Source organism: Pleurodeles waltl, chromosome 10 (genome assembly GCF_031143425.1).
Source record: "Pleurodeles waltl isolate 20211129_DDA chromosome 10, aPleWal1.hap1.20221129, whole genome shotgun sequence".
Lineage (NCBI taxonomy): Eukaryota > Metazoa > Chordata > Amphibia > Caudata > Salamandridae > Pleurodeles > Pleurodeles waltl.
The window spans coordinates 435,761,626-435,776,533 of NC_090449.1; the positions used below are offsets into that span (position 1 = coordinate 435,761,626).

At 42.1% G+C, this 14,908-nt stretch overlaps 1 protein-coding gene across 3 annotated transcripts in view; it reads left to right on the top strand.

Annotated features, from left to right (window-relative positions):
* The window catches only part of PPL (periplakin), a 453,724-nt gene that overhangs the window by 419,539 nt on the left and 19,277 nt on the right, over positions 1 to 14,908 (top strand). For all 3 annotated transcript variants that reach the window (XM_069210696.1, XM_069210694.1, XM_069210695.1), the window contains exons 17-18: positions 3,479 to 3,672; positions 4,968 to 5,118. In XM_069210696.1, the coding sequence (XP_069066797.1) occupies positions 3,479 to 3,672; positions 4,968 to 5,118 (345 nt within the window). The remainder of the gene's footprint in view (positions 1 to 3,478; positions 3,673 to 4,967; positions 5,119 to 14,908) is intronic.

Consider the following 14,908-nt stretch of genomic DNA (forward strand, 5'->3'; position numbering starts at 1 on the left):
ACCTATTTGAGTCCCAGGTTGATGAGAGGCTGATAAGGACACAGTAGACTATGAAGGCAATGGGCGCCCTTGAGATGCTCACGCCTCATGGATCGTCTCACAGGTCAGCCTACTGTGGCAGTTCGAAGGCCACTTCCCTAGACACCTCCAATCCCTTCTAGCATCAGTAGGCTCAGTAACCATCCACAACGGTCTACTTTCAAGGGGCAGGTCCCTCAGGCCTCAGGCACCACAGGGGTGTGGAATTTGCATAGCTCGATTTCCAGGACATATTGTTTGGGACAAAGGATGAAAGGTTTTCATGTGTATTTTGTCCTTGAGACAAGTGGGCTCAACCCCCTGCAGCACAAACTCTTTAGCTGCCAGTATACAGTTCCACATTATGGATAAGGTAAGGTCATTGTTATCAGTTACGGTAACATTTGAGTCTGTATGTTAAAGGTGTTCAAATGTGTATTTATGGTTCATTAATTCAAAGCCTTTATTATTAGGTGAGCCCTCTAAGGAAGTGTTGTAAGCTCGGGCTGCACTACTGACAGTGGTTCCACTATAAAAATGTGTACCAACGGTTGCAACATTTAGCAATATGAGGCTATGTATAGTGCTCACAGAATTCCCCATGATTAGATGCAGATATTTGCAGTAGATTGAAAGCAAGATTGATGGTTCTTGTTTCAAAATAAAATGTTCACAAAAAATGCAACAAGGAAAAAAATGTTTGGCTAAACTACAGTAACATTTTAGGTACCATTTCTTTGAAACATACTTTAGTAAAATATGTTGATACATGCTAGTATTTCCTAAAGTATTCAGAATGGAAAATCACTGTAACCAGTTTCAACAAGATTGTGGGAAACATAACAAAAACAAACATTGGCAAAGCCAGTAAGTCTGAAATTAGTGTTCAGCCTTTGGTTTTGTCAATGTGTGTGTCTTGTTTTGGCATGCTTTTTGTCCTCTCCATTATAAGGGCAGTGGGAACCCAGTCACCATGGTCTCTACATCAAATATCTACAGCTCCTAGTCGGCCATTTAGCACTGAGGGCTTTCCTTTGCCACACTGCTGGCAAGGTAGCCCTCATCCAGACAGAGAACTTGACAGCCATGTACTACCTACAGAAACAGGGCTGCAGTCCTTCTCCCTTGCTGTCACAGCTACCCCAGACCATTTGGCGGTGCGCTTTCCACTACAGGTTCCATCTGCTGGTGGAGTACCTTCCAGGAGTGGAGAATGACTTTTCAGACGACCTCAGCAGGATGCAGCAACAAGTCCATATGTGGAAATTCTACACATGAGTCCTCCTGTACTTCCAGTGATGGGGATTTCCCGATGTGGACCAGTTCTCCGCAGCAGAAAATGCAAAATGCCCAAACTTTGCCTCCAAATTCCCAAACCCACAGTCAATGGGCTATGCACTATGGATGAACTGGTCAGGGATATTTTCATCCTCTTTTCCTCCTTTTCCTCAACTTCTGTTTGTGGTTCAGAGGCTTGAGCAAACCTCTCTCACCCTAATCCTGCTTGCTTCCACCGTGGCCAGACAGCCTTGGTTCACCAAGCTCATCTCACATTCTTTGTGGTTCCACACAAGAGTCTGGTCAGCAGGCCGAATCTTCTCATGGAGAACCATGGAATAACTAAACACCCTGACCCCAGGAGCCTCAATCTTGCGATCTGGCCCTGAATTCCTAGAGTTTAGTTGTTTCACCCTACCTCGCGAATGCATGGACATTCTGAGTGAAGCATGCAGGGCTACTACTTGTGCTTGCTACTCTTCCAGATGGAAACTGTTCGCCCACTACCTCCTACTGAAAGTCATTTATCCTTTAGCAGCTAGAGTCCAGGATACTGCCTGCTAAATCCTATACCAACAGATCTGTGGACTAGCGTTCACCTCCATCCAGCTCCACTTAGCTGCAGTGGCTGCCTATCTCAAAAATAGACAACACATATCCCTCTTCAGGATTCCTGTGATCAAAGCTTCTATGGAGGGTCTCCAAAGGGTTAATCTTTCACTATTTCCACCATCCCCTATTTTGAATCTCATTATAGTTCTCACAAGACTAATGGGTCCTCCCATTGAGTTCCAACATTCCTGCCCCCTTTAATTCCTTTCCTGGAAGGTGGCGATCATCTTCTTGAGATAACTTCACTCAGACATATCAGTGAGCTCCCGCTTTAACACTGGAAGAACTTTTCTTTCAGGTTCACAGAGATGGGGTGGTCCTTCGCACTAACTCTAAATTCCTCCCTAAGGTAGTCTATCCCTTCTACCTTAACTAGTGTATAGAACTCAAAGGTTTCTCCCCAAACTTGACTCTGTTGCAAAATAGGTTCTACATTATTTAGACATAAAAAAAGCCCTAACATACTAAGTAGATAGAATAAAGCTCTTTTGAAAATCTCAACAGTCTTTGTTGCCTATTCTAAACCCCCACAAAGGAGGGGCTCTCTAAGAATCAGGCATAGCCAGATGGATAGTCAAATGTATCCAAACTTGTTATGCAAAAGTCAAGGGGGGCATGCTTATTCCTCCAAGAGCCCATTCCACATGTAAAAAAGAAGCCTCTATGGCTTTGTAGGGAACATTCCCACAGCTAACATCTGCAAAGCACCTACCTGATCCACACCACATACGGTTACAAAACACTATTGTGTGCATGCACTAGCATGACAATAAGCCAGTGTTGGCCAGGCTATGCTCTTTCAGTCTACTTCAACACCCGCAGGCTAGCCACCGCTTATGGGAGGACAGCTTTACAGTCTATGCACAGCATGTTTATCTACAACTACACGAAAATTTTACTTACCCTGTAAGCATCTGTTCACTGCATGTAGTACTGTAGATTCACATCCGCCAACTCTCCTTCCCGGAATCCTCTGGCTTTGCAGTGATCATTCATACTTTTCCTGCGTGGTTATTTCCCTCTTTTCTGTTATCGCTCCATCTCCATGCTCACTCACTGTGGGGAAAACAATCTAAAAATTGAGCTGATGCCCATGTGCTGTGCCAGAGAGAGGTGGAGTTAAACTACCTTTTGATTTGGGAAGACTTCTTCGGGGAAAAAAACAACTTGCAAACATCAGGGCCCAACACTAGATGGCACGAGTATGTACTGCACGGGAATCTACAGTACTACATGCACAAACAGATGCTTACAGGGTAAGTAAAATTTTCCTTATGATGACGACTATCTGGAGTAAACGAGAGATGATTGGCAGACTCTTATAACAGTGCATACTAACAATGGTGGCACACCTCTGGCTTGGAGTCTCCAGCTTGGCTCCAAACACCAACTCCTGACTTCATTAACTGCATTTTAAGGTGCAGTTTCTGTTTGTCATAGGCAACAGTTACCAAGTTGTGGTAAGTTTGAGACTTGCTCTGAGTAGACTGATTTGTAACACTGCCCCTAATAATCTCGCTCTCCTCTATCTTTCGATCTCCCTCTTTTCTTCACTTTGACCTCGATAAAGACTATCGCATCTGAGCTCCAGTCCAAAAACGGAGTTCTAAAACAGACCGAACAAAACTTCCAGAAAAGCAAGAAGACCTGCAGTGATCTGGCGAGCCGCTTCCAAGAGCACTGCCCTGACATAGACCGCGAGGAATCTGAGGTCAGGAAACTTGGTCAACGCTACGACAACCTCAACCAGCAGATCCAGAACAGGTCAGAACCCAGTGCATCCCCACCAATTACCAAGCACAACCATTCTTAAAGAAAGCTTATGCACTAGGCAAAGGTACCCAATTGCAAATAGAGACTTACACAGGACTTCACAGGATGACTTATTATAAGCATGCAAGCAAACCTAAGCGACAAACTGGGTAATCTGCGTCAAGTGGGGGATGTCTGTGCAATATTATTCTGCATCAGACACAGTTAGCTTTAAAATATATTTAAAGCCCATAGAAAACACCAAAATCAATAAATATGCCTTTATAACTAGTAAGAATGTCTTGTAAACTTGGTTGTCTTAGTATATATTTTGCTTCATTCCTTATTCTCACAGCCTCTGTACCATGCAAAAATGGTACCAGCCCCAACTCGGCAGTCCCAAAGATGCATGAAACTGATCAGATATTTAGATAAATTGATTTATTGTTCTCCTTGTCAGTGTCAAAAAAGAGAAAGATTTCCCTTACACTTTTTACCAGTTGGTGGAAAGTGAGTTTATATGCCCATTTGTCACCTCATAGGGTGTTAGAGTGACCTACATGAGAGGTTATTGACCTAATATAGCCATATAACCTAGTGCTGAGGGCTATACCGGATGTTAAAGGCCCTGAACCAGACTTATTGCGGCTCAGGCCTATATCGAGGGCGAGGGCCTTTAACACCCCGAATAGCCTGGCGCAGAAGAGCAATACTGATTTTAGAACATTCCACCTACTGTGGGTAGAATGTTCTAAATTAAATAGGGAGGCCGTTATTCAAGGCCATTATTGGCGATGAATAATTCCATTGCCCTCATTGGAACTCTCAACATTTCAATATTCTAATGACTCATTCTACATAGGAACATTTATTATTTTAAAATTACAACACCAGCGATTCAACTAACATTCATGTAATTCGTTGAAGGCACTTGAATTGACAGTCCCATGTTTTTTAAATTATTTTACATATAACATTTGTAATAGCTGCACAACTTTAAACCTCATTATTGATATTAACGTTTTAATTAATAGCCTAACTATTTATTTTGTCCCAAAGTGTTCTATCAAATGTCGCATCATGAATAATATTTTCCATGTAACACTACATTGACTCCACCCCCCCAAATACAATCTGCCTTGTATTTGATTAGACCCCATTGTACCCTATCTGCATCCCACGAATTTGTATATAATATATTATTACAGTATTTTAATAAGTCCCTGAATGGAGCAGCATTGATCAGTAAGTAGTATTTGCTCAGCCCCAAACATGACGATAATGGCCCGTTGCGGTCCTTCTGGTAGGTCGCAGAGCCTGCAGAAAGCAAAGACCTCTTACTCAAGCTACCGGAGTGGCTATGATGAGCTCGACCACTGGCTTTCAGTCATCCCTAATCACGAGCCGCGCGAGACCGACAGCGTCAGGGAGGTGGAGACCAAACTGAAGCAGCAACGGGTAAGTCAGCTCCCTCACCAGCACACAAGAGCTATCATTCAAATTAAAAGTATTGTGCAATCATATGTTTGTGTTTTAGTATCTAAGAATCAGTTTACTAAGTTGGGTTTCGCTTACAATAGCTTTTTAAGCCACTCTATGCCCCTAGCTCTGTCAGCTATCAATTAATGATATAACATCTCCCACAGAAGAAAGGCCTCAAAGATGAATATTAATTCCTTAACCCTGACTATAGATTAATCATTTGACACGTATACCACATATTGTCCTATACTTACAACAGGCACACCTTCTATATTGCAGTCAGTTTCTCTGAACTCATAATGCTGTTCATAGAGAAAGCAGCAGATAGATCACACATTTACAGCTTTGAAATGGAGGCAAAGAAACAATGAGAGATGTGTTTCTCCATGATCAGTAAGGACATTGGGTTCCAGCAACAGGATGCTCATGAGTAATTTATTTACCTCAACAGTTTAGGTTGAAAGAACATTTTAGTTTTACTTCTTTAAGGCCAGTAAGGTAGCTCAAAATGTTAATACACCTTCCTCAGAGATTTGTGGTCTATTGCTAACTATAGGTTTGGCTTGTACTTTCTTCCTTCTGAGGTAGATAAAATGGGTATTGTGCTGGGTGGAAAACACTGTTGCATATTGTACATAATGTAAGTAGGTAGTAATGTGTACTATGCAGGGTTGGTCGTTACAGTTACAATTGTATTAATTTTATTTATTTTTTCAAATATAATATATGATATAAGCATAGGTGTCGATGGAAATGTAGTCCACTGTAGAAACACAAAAGGGCTGACCTCTTTGTGAAAGCTCTCATAAAAGGAGAAGCGTTTGATGTTTGAGGTTCTATATTCAAATCAAATCAAATCAAATTCTTTTTTTCCAAGAAATACATTTGTATAGAAATATAGCACGATTTTAGCTTCAGCAAATAGGACATGTAGAAATGTAATAAAATCATCAATAAACTATCATACAAATACATCAGTACATCAAAAATTTACGTCATAAAAAGTTTGATTCTAAAAAAATCTTCGACCGTTGTGTCTTATACAAGTCATCACACAATTGAGCCTAACCCATCAAGTTACTGCACAATACTTCAATTAGATCTATGAAGATGCAGAACTAGGTTCTATCATTACAATGATAAAAAAGTTTAAAATCGGGGCCAAACTAGTCCAAGTACTGTGGAACATCCATATTACAACCACATAATGGATTTTATATACCTCCAGAGCCACATTATCAGAACCTGCGTCGAATTCTGTGCCCCCACAGAGGCCCTGTTAGGATATAATCAGCAGAGATCACAATTACAGCCATTAAAGTGCATTGTACTAAGTGCGTTGTGCAAAAACAATAGCACCAAAGCCTTCATTAAACTGCCATTAGAAGGGCCTTATTGACCTCTTTGTTTCATACGCAAGATCCTCCTAATAAAGGCCACAATGTATCATAAATATGGCTAAAAAGTGCATAGAACAAAGTGCGAGGTTCAAAAGACAATATTATCAAAACCTTCATTTTACCAGCTATTTTGTAGGACACTAGTTGTCCAGTTTATTTCATAAACCAAGAACACCTTACAATAAGAGCAACATCAGCCTTTTAAAGCAGGAAACAAGTCTGACCACCAAGCTGGGATGAGTACTAATCTAGAGCAGCATTAGCTTGGGGAATCCTGGCAAAGGATGAAACAATTTTGGACAGGATTTGACCTGCAGCAGTGGCCACGTCCAGATGTCCCAGCCCTCAAAACAAATTTGTGCCCATGACTCAACCTTATACCATACTTTAAGAAGACTCACTTCAGAAATCCGTTCCTTTCCTCTTGGAAGAATTCACAGTCGACCAATAAGTGGAGGACTGAGCATCCTTTACCCCTCTTACATGTGCACAATCTGTGGTTCTTAGCAATCTGCACCTTTAGCCCGGGCATCCGCAACCCCAGATCTATAACCACCCTCAGACGCAAAACTTCACTGTGCAAGGTCCTAGCTGGAATTCTATATAAATACAGAAAAAAGGTCTGGGTCCTTCTAGGATACCAAAAAAGGTGCAACTGATCTCTTATTCCCCAAACACTGTAAATCCTGACTCCAGGTAGTTTCTTCTGCACAGCGTCTAAGGGTGTTCTTTAATTGGCTCATTTTTAACTCTTTTCTCCCAACGTAACATGTATCAGACATACCTAATCGCTCCATATTATTCTTAACTGGGTTCCTCTTATCAGGAAAGGTTGAAAATACCTTCGGGAAGATTAAAGGCAAACGATTTTCCACTGGGCAATCCATTATTGGTCATAAAATAAAACTGTAGGGTCCTCACATTTGCTGTAACACTCCATGCTCCTGATTACAACTCTCACCTTATCTCTTGGATCATAGCATTTTTTGGTACATCAAGCACAGATTTCACAATGCTACCCTCGAGTGCTTCCCATGTAACCCATCTGTCCATTGCCAACACCTCTGCTCCATATAGGGCCTGAGGAATTACCTTGCCCAAAATTACTTTACTTACTGCCTGGAAGGAATAACTACCATATTTATAATCAAATCATTTCAAACTACCTACATCAGACAACAGTGTAAACCCTCCACTGGCCAGATGTTTATCCTATCTCTAATCATTTGAGAAAATCATCCCCAGGTATCTGTTCTCTTTGACATGCTCTAACCGCACCTTGCCCAGAAACCATGAGAAGCTTTTTCCGCTTACTGAAGAGTAGAGGTTTTGTCTTCTCAACTGTGATTGTTAATTTTTCATCATGGCAGTAGGAACTTAATGTATTCAATTTGCATTGCAAGCCAATAGGTGTAAGATCCAGCACCACCAACTCATCTGCATACGTAAGGCAGCTAACATGCCTACTCCCAATCTTAGGTGAAAAACTGAGTTGACCCCAAAACTTGTGGAAGGTCGGCTATGAAAAGATTGAACAACGAAGGCATCCCTGGCATAAGCCATTTTCGACCGCAATTTGCCTCTACAAACTACCTGTCCCATCAAGATCAGCTTGGAACAGTTATTACTGTGGAGTTTTACCACGAAATCCAATAGGGCATCAGATATTTGCCACTGTTGGAGTTTGTGCCACGGTGTACCTCTATCAACCCTGTCATATGCCACCAGGAAGTCAATGAAGCAGCAACAAATACCTCCCACAGACTCCACTGACCTCCTTTCAACACCCCACAGGGTGAAACAGTGGTCCATTGTTGAGTATTTTGACCTGAATCCTCCCTGTTCCATCGGAATTAATCCAGTATCAAAAGCTCAGGCGGGTATGTTTTGATATGGGTTGGGCGAATAACTTGGAGGTATTGTCCAAAAGTGATGTCAATCGGTAAGTAGCAGGTTGATCCGTTATAAATTTTTTATGAATGGGCTTCACTATGTCTCCCTTCCATGACTCTGGTAGAATACTTGCATGTGTGGCCCACTTGAAGAACCCACTCAGGATACAGCCCCATTTCTTCAGATCCTCCTTAAAGATGACAGATGGTAGACCATCCGGGCCACCGGCCCTACATGATTTCATATTGCAAATCATTTCAGACAGCACCTCTGCTGTCTATTAGCAATGACCACAATATCAGATTGCTGGTTAACCAACAGGACTAACGAATTTTAAAAATGTCCACAAATGTAAACAGAATATATAAAAGAAAACCAATTTTTCTCACATATTTGTGCCTCGAGAGCAGGTGGAGAAGTCAGAGTAACTGATTTTGTTTGTTCGCTTTATTTCGGTAAAAATAAATACCATAAAAGCACATCACAATTCACAGTTTCATAGTTTTACAAGACAACAAGCTATGTAAAAAAGATTTCGGACATGAAGAATTGAGCTACATAAAAAATGTTAGGCATAAGCGTTTTCCTACTGGAAATTCATACCATATTATATAGTCGTATAAAAATGCAAGATTTTGCATAATAGGTATTAGAAGTCAAAAACGAATCTAACCAAACATATCACATAAAGTAAAACATTTCTGTTTAAAAATATAAAAGTATCTAAGCATAAAAAGAAAAAATACATTAGACAATGTAAAGTGATAAGTGCATACATTAAAATTTGCAAATGGGTTCATCAATGACCACTCCCCACATCCATTGTTAACTTTTCCTCTATTTTTTTACTCAAACAATGTTAACTATGCTTCTCTACTATTATATTTAACATTACATTCCAGTTTGCTTTATAAAATTCCTTTGTTTGAGAGCACATATGTTGAGATATGCAATTTTTGCAGCCTTCATCGCTTTTCTGGTGCTTTTGTTGTTTGAATTCAGTTTAAATGACGACGGCACTTATTCAACATTTTTCTTTCTCCTCTACAATCATCGTCAAACCAATAATTCTCCCCTTCTCTATGACCACAGACCAGCATCGGGCCAACCTTTGGCCGTTTAAAGTGGGCCACTACCTGCGCTAACTGCCTCATCAATGAACTGTACCAACCAGTTACATCATCACCTATTTCGATATCTAGAGGCACAAAATTAATAGAGGATAGGGCCTGAAGAGAGTCTTCTGTGATCATAATCCGGATTCTTCAATTGTAAACTACCTCTGGTGCCATAGTTAAATTATCACAGGGCACAAAGGGGGCTTTAAACACAATGATATCCTGTTTGCCATATTACGATTTATTAATAGCCTATGGAAATCGGTATACGGCGGAGGGGATATCCGTCATGTTTGTGACAGAGTAACCCCTCCGCCAAACTCTAAATCAGACCCCAAGTAAAAAGTGATTACTAGGACCTAGAGAAGTTTTTGTACCGAATGGAACTGATAAATTGGTATACATACAGTCGATTGGCATACAATAACTACCATGTTTAAAAGTTCTGGGTGCAGGAACTTCAGCATTACATCTTCCATTTACATTTATCAACTTCTACTGAACTTAACAGAGCCGAATCTTTGCATCCCCTTTAACACAGCTTGACATAAAGATACAATAAAGGATATTTAGGGCCAACCTCTGCTCCTTCAGGGAACCATCAACTATTTCGAAGGCAGATTTCACATTAAAATATCCCCTGCAATAAAAATCTGGCTAATCTAGTCACAGTGTTTGCATGGCATTGGCTAGATTCAACAGTGCCTGCCCAGAGAGAGAGCTACCTGGCAGGACATAAATATTTCCGCAAACCATTTGGTTACACCCTGTTACACAATTGAAGATATCAAATAAACAAGCAAGGACCCAGACAGAGATTGTTTGCAATTTTGACACTTCTCCCACAGTAGACATGTACCAAAATGAATAATCCTCCTACTGCTCTCACTCTGGCTGAGGCCTTGGCATTCCACGATGCAGGGACAAAACATTCACCACCAGGCACTCCTACAGCCAGGTTTCCTTAAGGAACAATACAGGGCAATTACTCTGAATATCTTTATATTTTCCAAATTTCCTAAAGGATTTAAACCCATGTATGCTCCATGTCAGGACCCTCCCGGTGATAGATGCCCTGTCTCCTACCACTTAAACTCATCTGGTCCTCGATCACACTGGGCTAAAGTCTGACAACCTTGCATAGCTTTAGAGGAGGGAGGCACTACCCTCCCAGAACTATACAGCTGGCGAGTAGGTCTCTCTTCTCTCTAGGGATTAATGGGATATCTACTCCCTTCGAGGTAATAGGTCACGAATATCCCTAGCATGGGCTCTGTCATTTTGAAACATAATGGTCACTATTCTCTCCTGCAACCCATCTCATTCCCACAAGCTCCTACCCTCTCCAATCTGCGGTCCTACAACCAGTTGTCTGGGTGGAATTATCTGAATTAATTTTAATCTGGTATGATTGGTCAGAAATGTAGCTTTCCTGATGTGGTCACCATCCTCCATCTGACTAGTAATCTAATGCTCTACCTCAGATCCTTTGAACATGTAAATTCCATTACCTCAGATCCTTTAAACATGCAAATTCCATTTGCTACTAGTGCATGAGCCAATGCTTTGACTAAGCCCTTCATCTCCTCAGAGGTGAACAATGCACTTGTTATTTCGGTGCTTGCTGTAGTCTTAAAGCCGACTAATACCAGATCTCTTAAATAAATATTCTTCAGACTTTTTATGTTTAAAAAAACACTTAAAAGCCTAGATTGCCAGAAGGCCCCATCTTCTTCTTAAACCTCTCCTCCTGCTGATTGCCCTCCTTTCAACCCCCATACTGCATGACCAATTAATACTGAACTTTCACAGGACCCTTTTTTTCCAAAAGGCGCTTTTTCTTTTCAAGGCTTGATAGGGTCACTTTAAGAGTAAAGACCATCCACCAGCTGCTTGGGAGATAGTTAGCACATTCACCTGGGGGCTTGAATGATCCTCAATCCCACCAGTCACTCCCCCATGGGTGGACTCCACTGTCCTATCACTTAGCGTTCTACTTATGCATTACAGGAGATGCATCTTCTTAACATTTTGGAGTGTTATTTAATACTAGGGCCTTTAACATTCCCTGAAAGGTTACTTGCATAAGGGATAAAAGATTCAGCATTGGCAAATTTAGGGCAAACTCTGATACTTTTTCCTTGTAATTGAGCTCTTCTATGGGCTCATAGTTATCTCTAGGGCACTTCCTCTTCGAACAAACACCCTAGTCCTCTTACTCCAAGGATGACAGCCCCTCAAATTGGAAGTGACAGGGTGACTCACCCAAAAGCGGGATAAACCCTCCTTATCTCTACTGGAGAGGAAGATAATCTTGGGTGTCTTACCTCCATTCGACCTCCTTGCCGCATTGGAAACTCTCTCTTTAGGCCTGATAGACTAATTTGCAAAGACTCTCCCTCCCCCACTTGGAACTATCAGGGAGTGAATGGAGAGGCTTGGTTACAATTGCTCTTTCATCAGGTAGAGACTATTGTGAACAGGTTTTGGTGCCCTTAAAATTGAATTGTTAGCACTCTTTCTGGACTTTGGTTTATTAGTCTCAGGGGAGTACCACCCCGCCCCGTGAAACCACACTGTGCTTGAAAACTTCAACATGATCCAGTTTCCCCACAACCTTGGGCAGGATATCAGTGCCACCCATTTCACTATTGCTAATTGCTAACGTTGACAGGGCTAACATTTCGCATGGCCAGAGGGGAATGGTAACATCCATTATTGTTTCCTCAGACATCACTAATTCCACCCTGCCACATCAATCAGAAATCCTGCTGCACTCAAATTGGCATAGTTGTCCTGGATATCATTGACTTTAATGTTGACATTGCAATTAACATTACCCAACTCCTCATTTGTCACCCCCTCAGGCATATCAACTGCCAGGCGTCGTACTCTAAAATGCTTTGTAACAAAGTCCTGTAGGGATGATGGCAGCTCTGCAAGGACCTTGACCAACTTCTTCTACTATTGCTTCCTCTTAAGGTCTAGCGAGTCGGGCACAGGCATAACTACTTTACATGGGTTTGGTAGGGACTTCTGTAGGTGCTCCGCCCTACTCTCTACAGTATCTTGCTTACATCTAAGGGGAGCAGAGGGAAAAGTCTCTCCTTGCTTAGCCAGCTGGAACACCATTGCATCTACAGCTACACCAGGATCATGGAAATATTAACATTCACATCAGTGTTAGCATTAGCATTCAGAGAGTTCACACTGGTCTGGTCACCTAAGTCCCAGATTTACATTGGAGGTTTCTCAGTACTATTTTCAGTAATGACCTCCACAGTGCGAAACAAGTCTGGGACATCAAAGCCATTCAGACCATTAAAAATGGTGGCTTCCTTATGGTAACCCGTGGAACTAATCTCCACTGTGACAGGAGAATCAGGAAGTCCTGTTCGTCCTAGAGAAGCAGCCATAGGGCTACCTGGAGCCACAGGTGATAGAACTGAGTCAAATTATCTCTTTGATCCTTTGAACACACGTTTCTTGACACATCACCCTTTAGAGAATTCCTCCCTGCCTCTTGATTTCAGCAAACATTCTTTCATGGTTGGAATTAAGTAGTTATAGGAAAGAGAGATCGCTTAGTCAGTGTGCTTGACCTTGCCACCAATTTTGGTAGCATAGCTAGAATAGACAATATTGTTTGACCTGCACTTTCCTGCGTTATCTGGATTATACTATCCCAACACGTGAAGAACGAAGAAAGAACTAAGATACTTGAAATAATGAGATAATACAAAAATTATGTCCAAATGCAACAAAGAAGTAGCAAATACCCAAGACGAGCGGATCAGGCCAATAGCCAATGTTTTTTTGCAGGGATAGATTACAGCAAATTGAGGACAACTGGCAACAGACAAGTTGGAAGGGAGAGCAGAGGGCCACCCCGGGCACAAGCCACACCATACCCTAGGCTGGCTGCTTCTGTGCACCGGGAAAACACCCTCTGCACATGTCTAGTATGCTCCCCTTAATCCTTTTCCTTAACACCTCATCACCACCACCACACCTTGCTCACCAGTAACTCCTCAGCTTAGATATCAGACTCAGGAGACCTGAGATGAATACATGCTGCCTTTGCCCATATACAGGTCCAGTTACAGTTCTGCTACAAAATTAATTGACCTCCTCTGGGCCACAAGAGGCTGGACTGCAACTGGCAAACAAATAGCAAGTGTGGTAGAGTTTAAGAGTGGCAAAATGGAGTAGACAAATACACAGTTTCCTTTCTTTCTTTTCTGTTTCTTTTTGGGCAATTTCTCCAACTAGACAGACAAATTCAAGCAGGCAGGAAACAGGCAAGTAAGCGGACGGACAGGCAGTACAGTAGAATAGTGGACCAGCAGGTAGATAAATGGCTTTTGACAGAAGGATGCTAATGGATGGGAAGAAATAGATGCTAGGATGCTACTTTCTATTTAGCTGCAGTTTAGCTGCACGGGGCCTTACAGGGGACTTGTAGAGGGCTTCAAATTTGGTCAATGACCATGGAAGCAGGAGGCTGTAACTCCCCCAAGTCAGGGTGTTAGTTGCTGCCTCACAGGACCACCCTCTGGCACCTCCAGCACCAATAGCAAGTTAAACTGGCCTCTGTACCTCTATGCCTCATCTCAAAGATGACCAGTCCAATAGTATTCGACATCTGGTGTCACCTCAATGGTTTGTCTAGCCTACCACCTCACTTTTTCCCTTGCTCGCTCTCACTGGCTTCGTCTCACAGCTGCAGCTGTTGCCACGTCTTCATTCACACTCTCCAGAGGTGTGAGGGACGGCAGTGTCAGTGTCTGGAGTGCCCCACTGCCACCTGTACACACCACACTGAACTTGCATTTGCCACCTGCACGGCTGTGGTTGAGGCATTTCTCCTGGCCATGCCCTTGCCTTTTCCGCTGGGCTTCCATGCCAGAGTGCCTTCTGCATCACAATGCTTTACTCTCATCAGGGCGACCTCTCGTCAGTGCATCCTCACCTCCTCTGTCCTCAGCAGGCCCTCTCGTAACACCTCACCTCCTTTCTCTTCAGCACATCCTCTTGTTTGAGGTTATATAAATATCTAAAAACACAACTTTTCTTGGCCAGCTAAAGGATAAAGGACAAGCCCTGTCACAGCCCAGCAATGATGTTCTGAAACCAATTATCTGTAGGCTGGGATTCTACCATTGCAACACCATTATTAGGTTTGAGGGGACATATCCAATTGAATTGTCTAGTTTTCAAAATAGAAACCCACTAGCTCCTTCCTGCACCCATTGTCTGTTATGATAGGCATCTGCTTCACTGTTTACAAAGACCTTCAGAAAAGCTTAAATGATGTGAATGGTGTATCAGTGTAGACTTTCCTGGGTAAGTAAA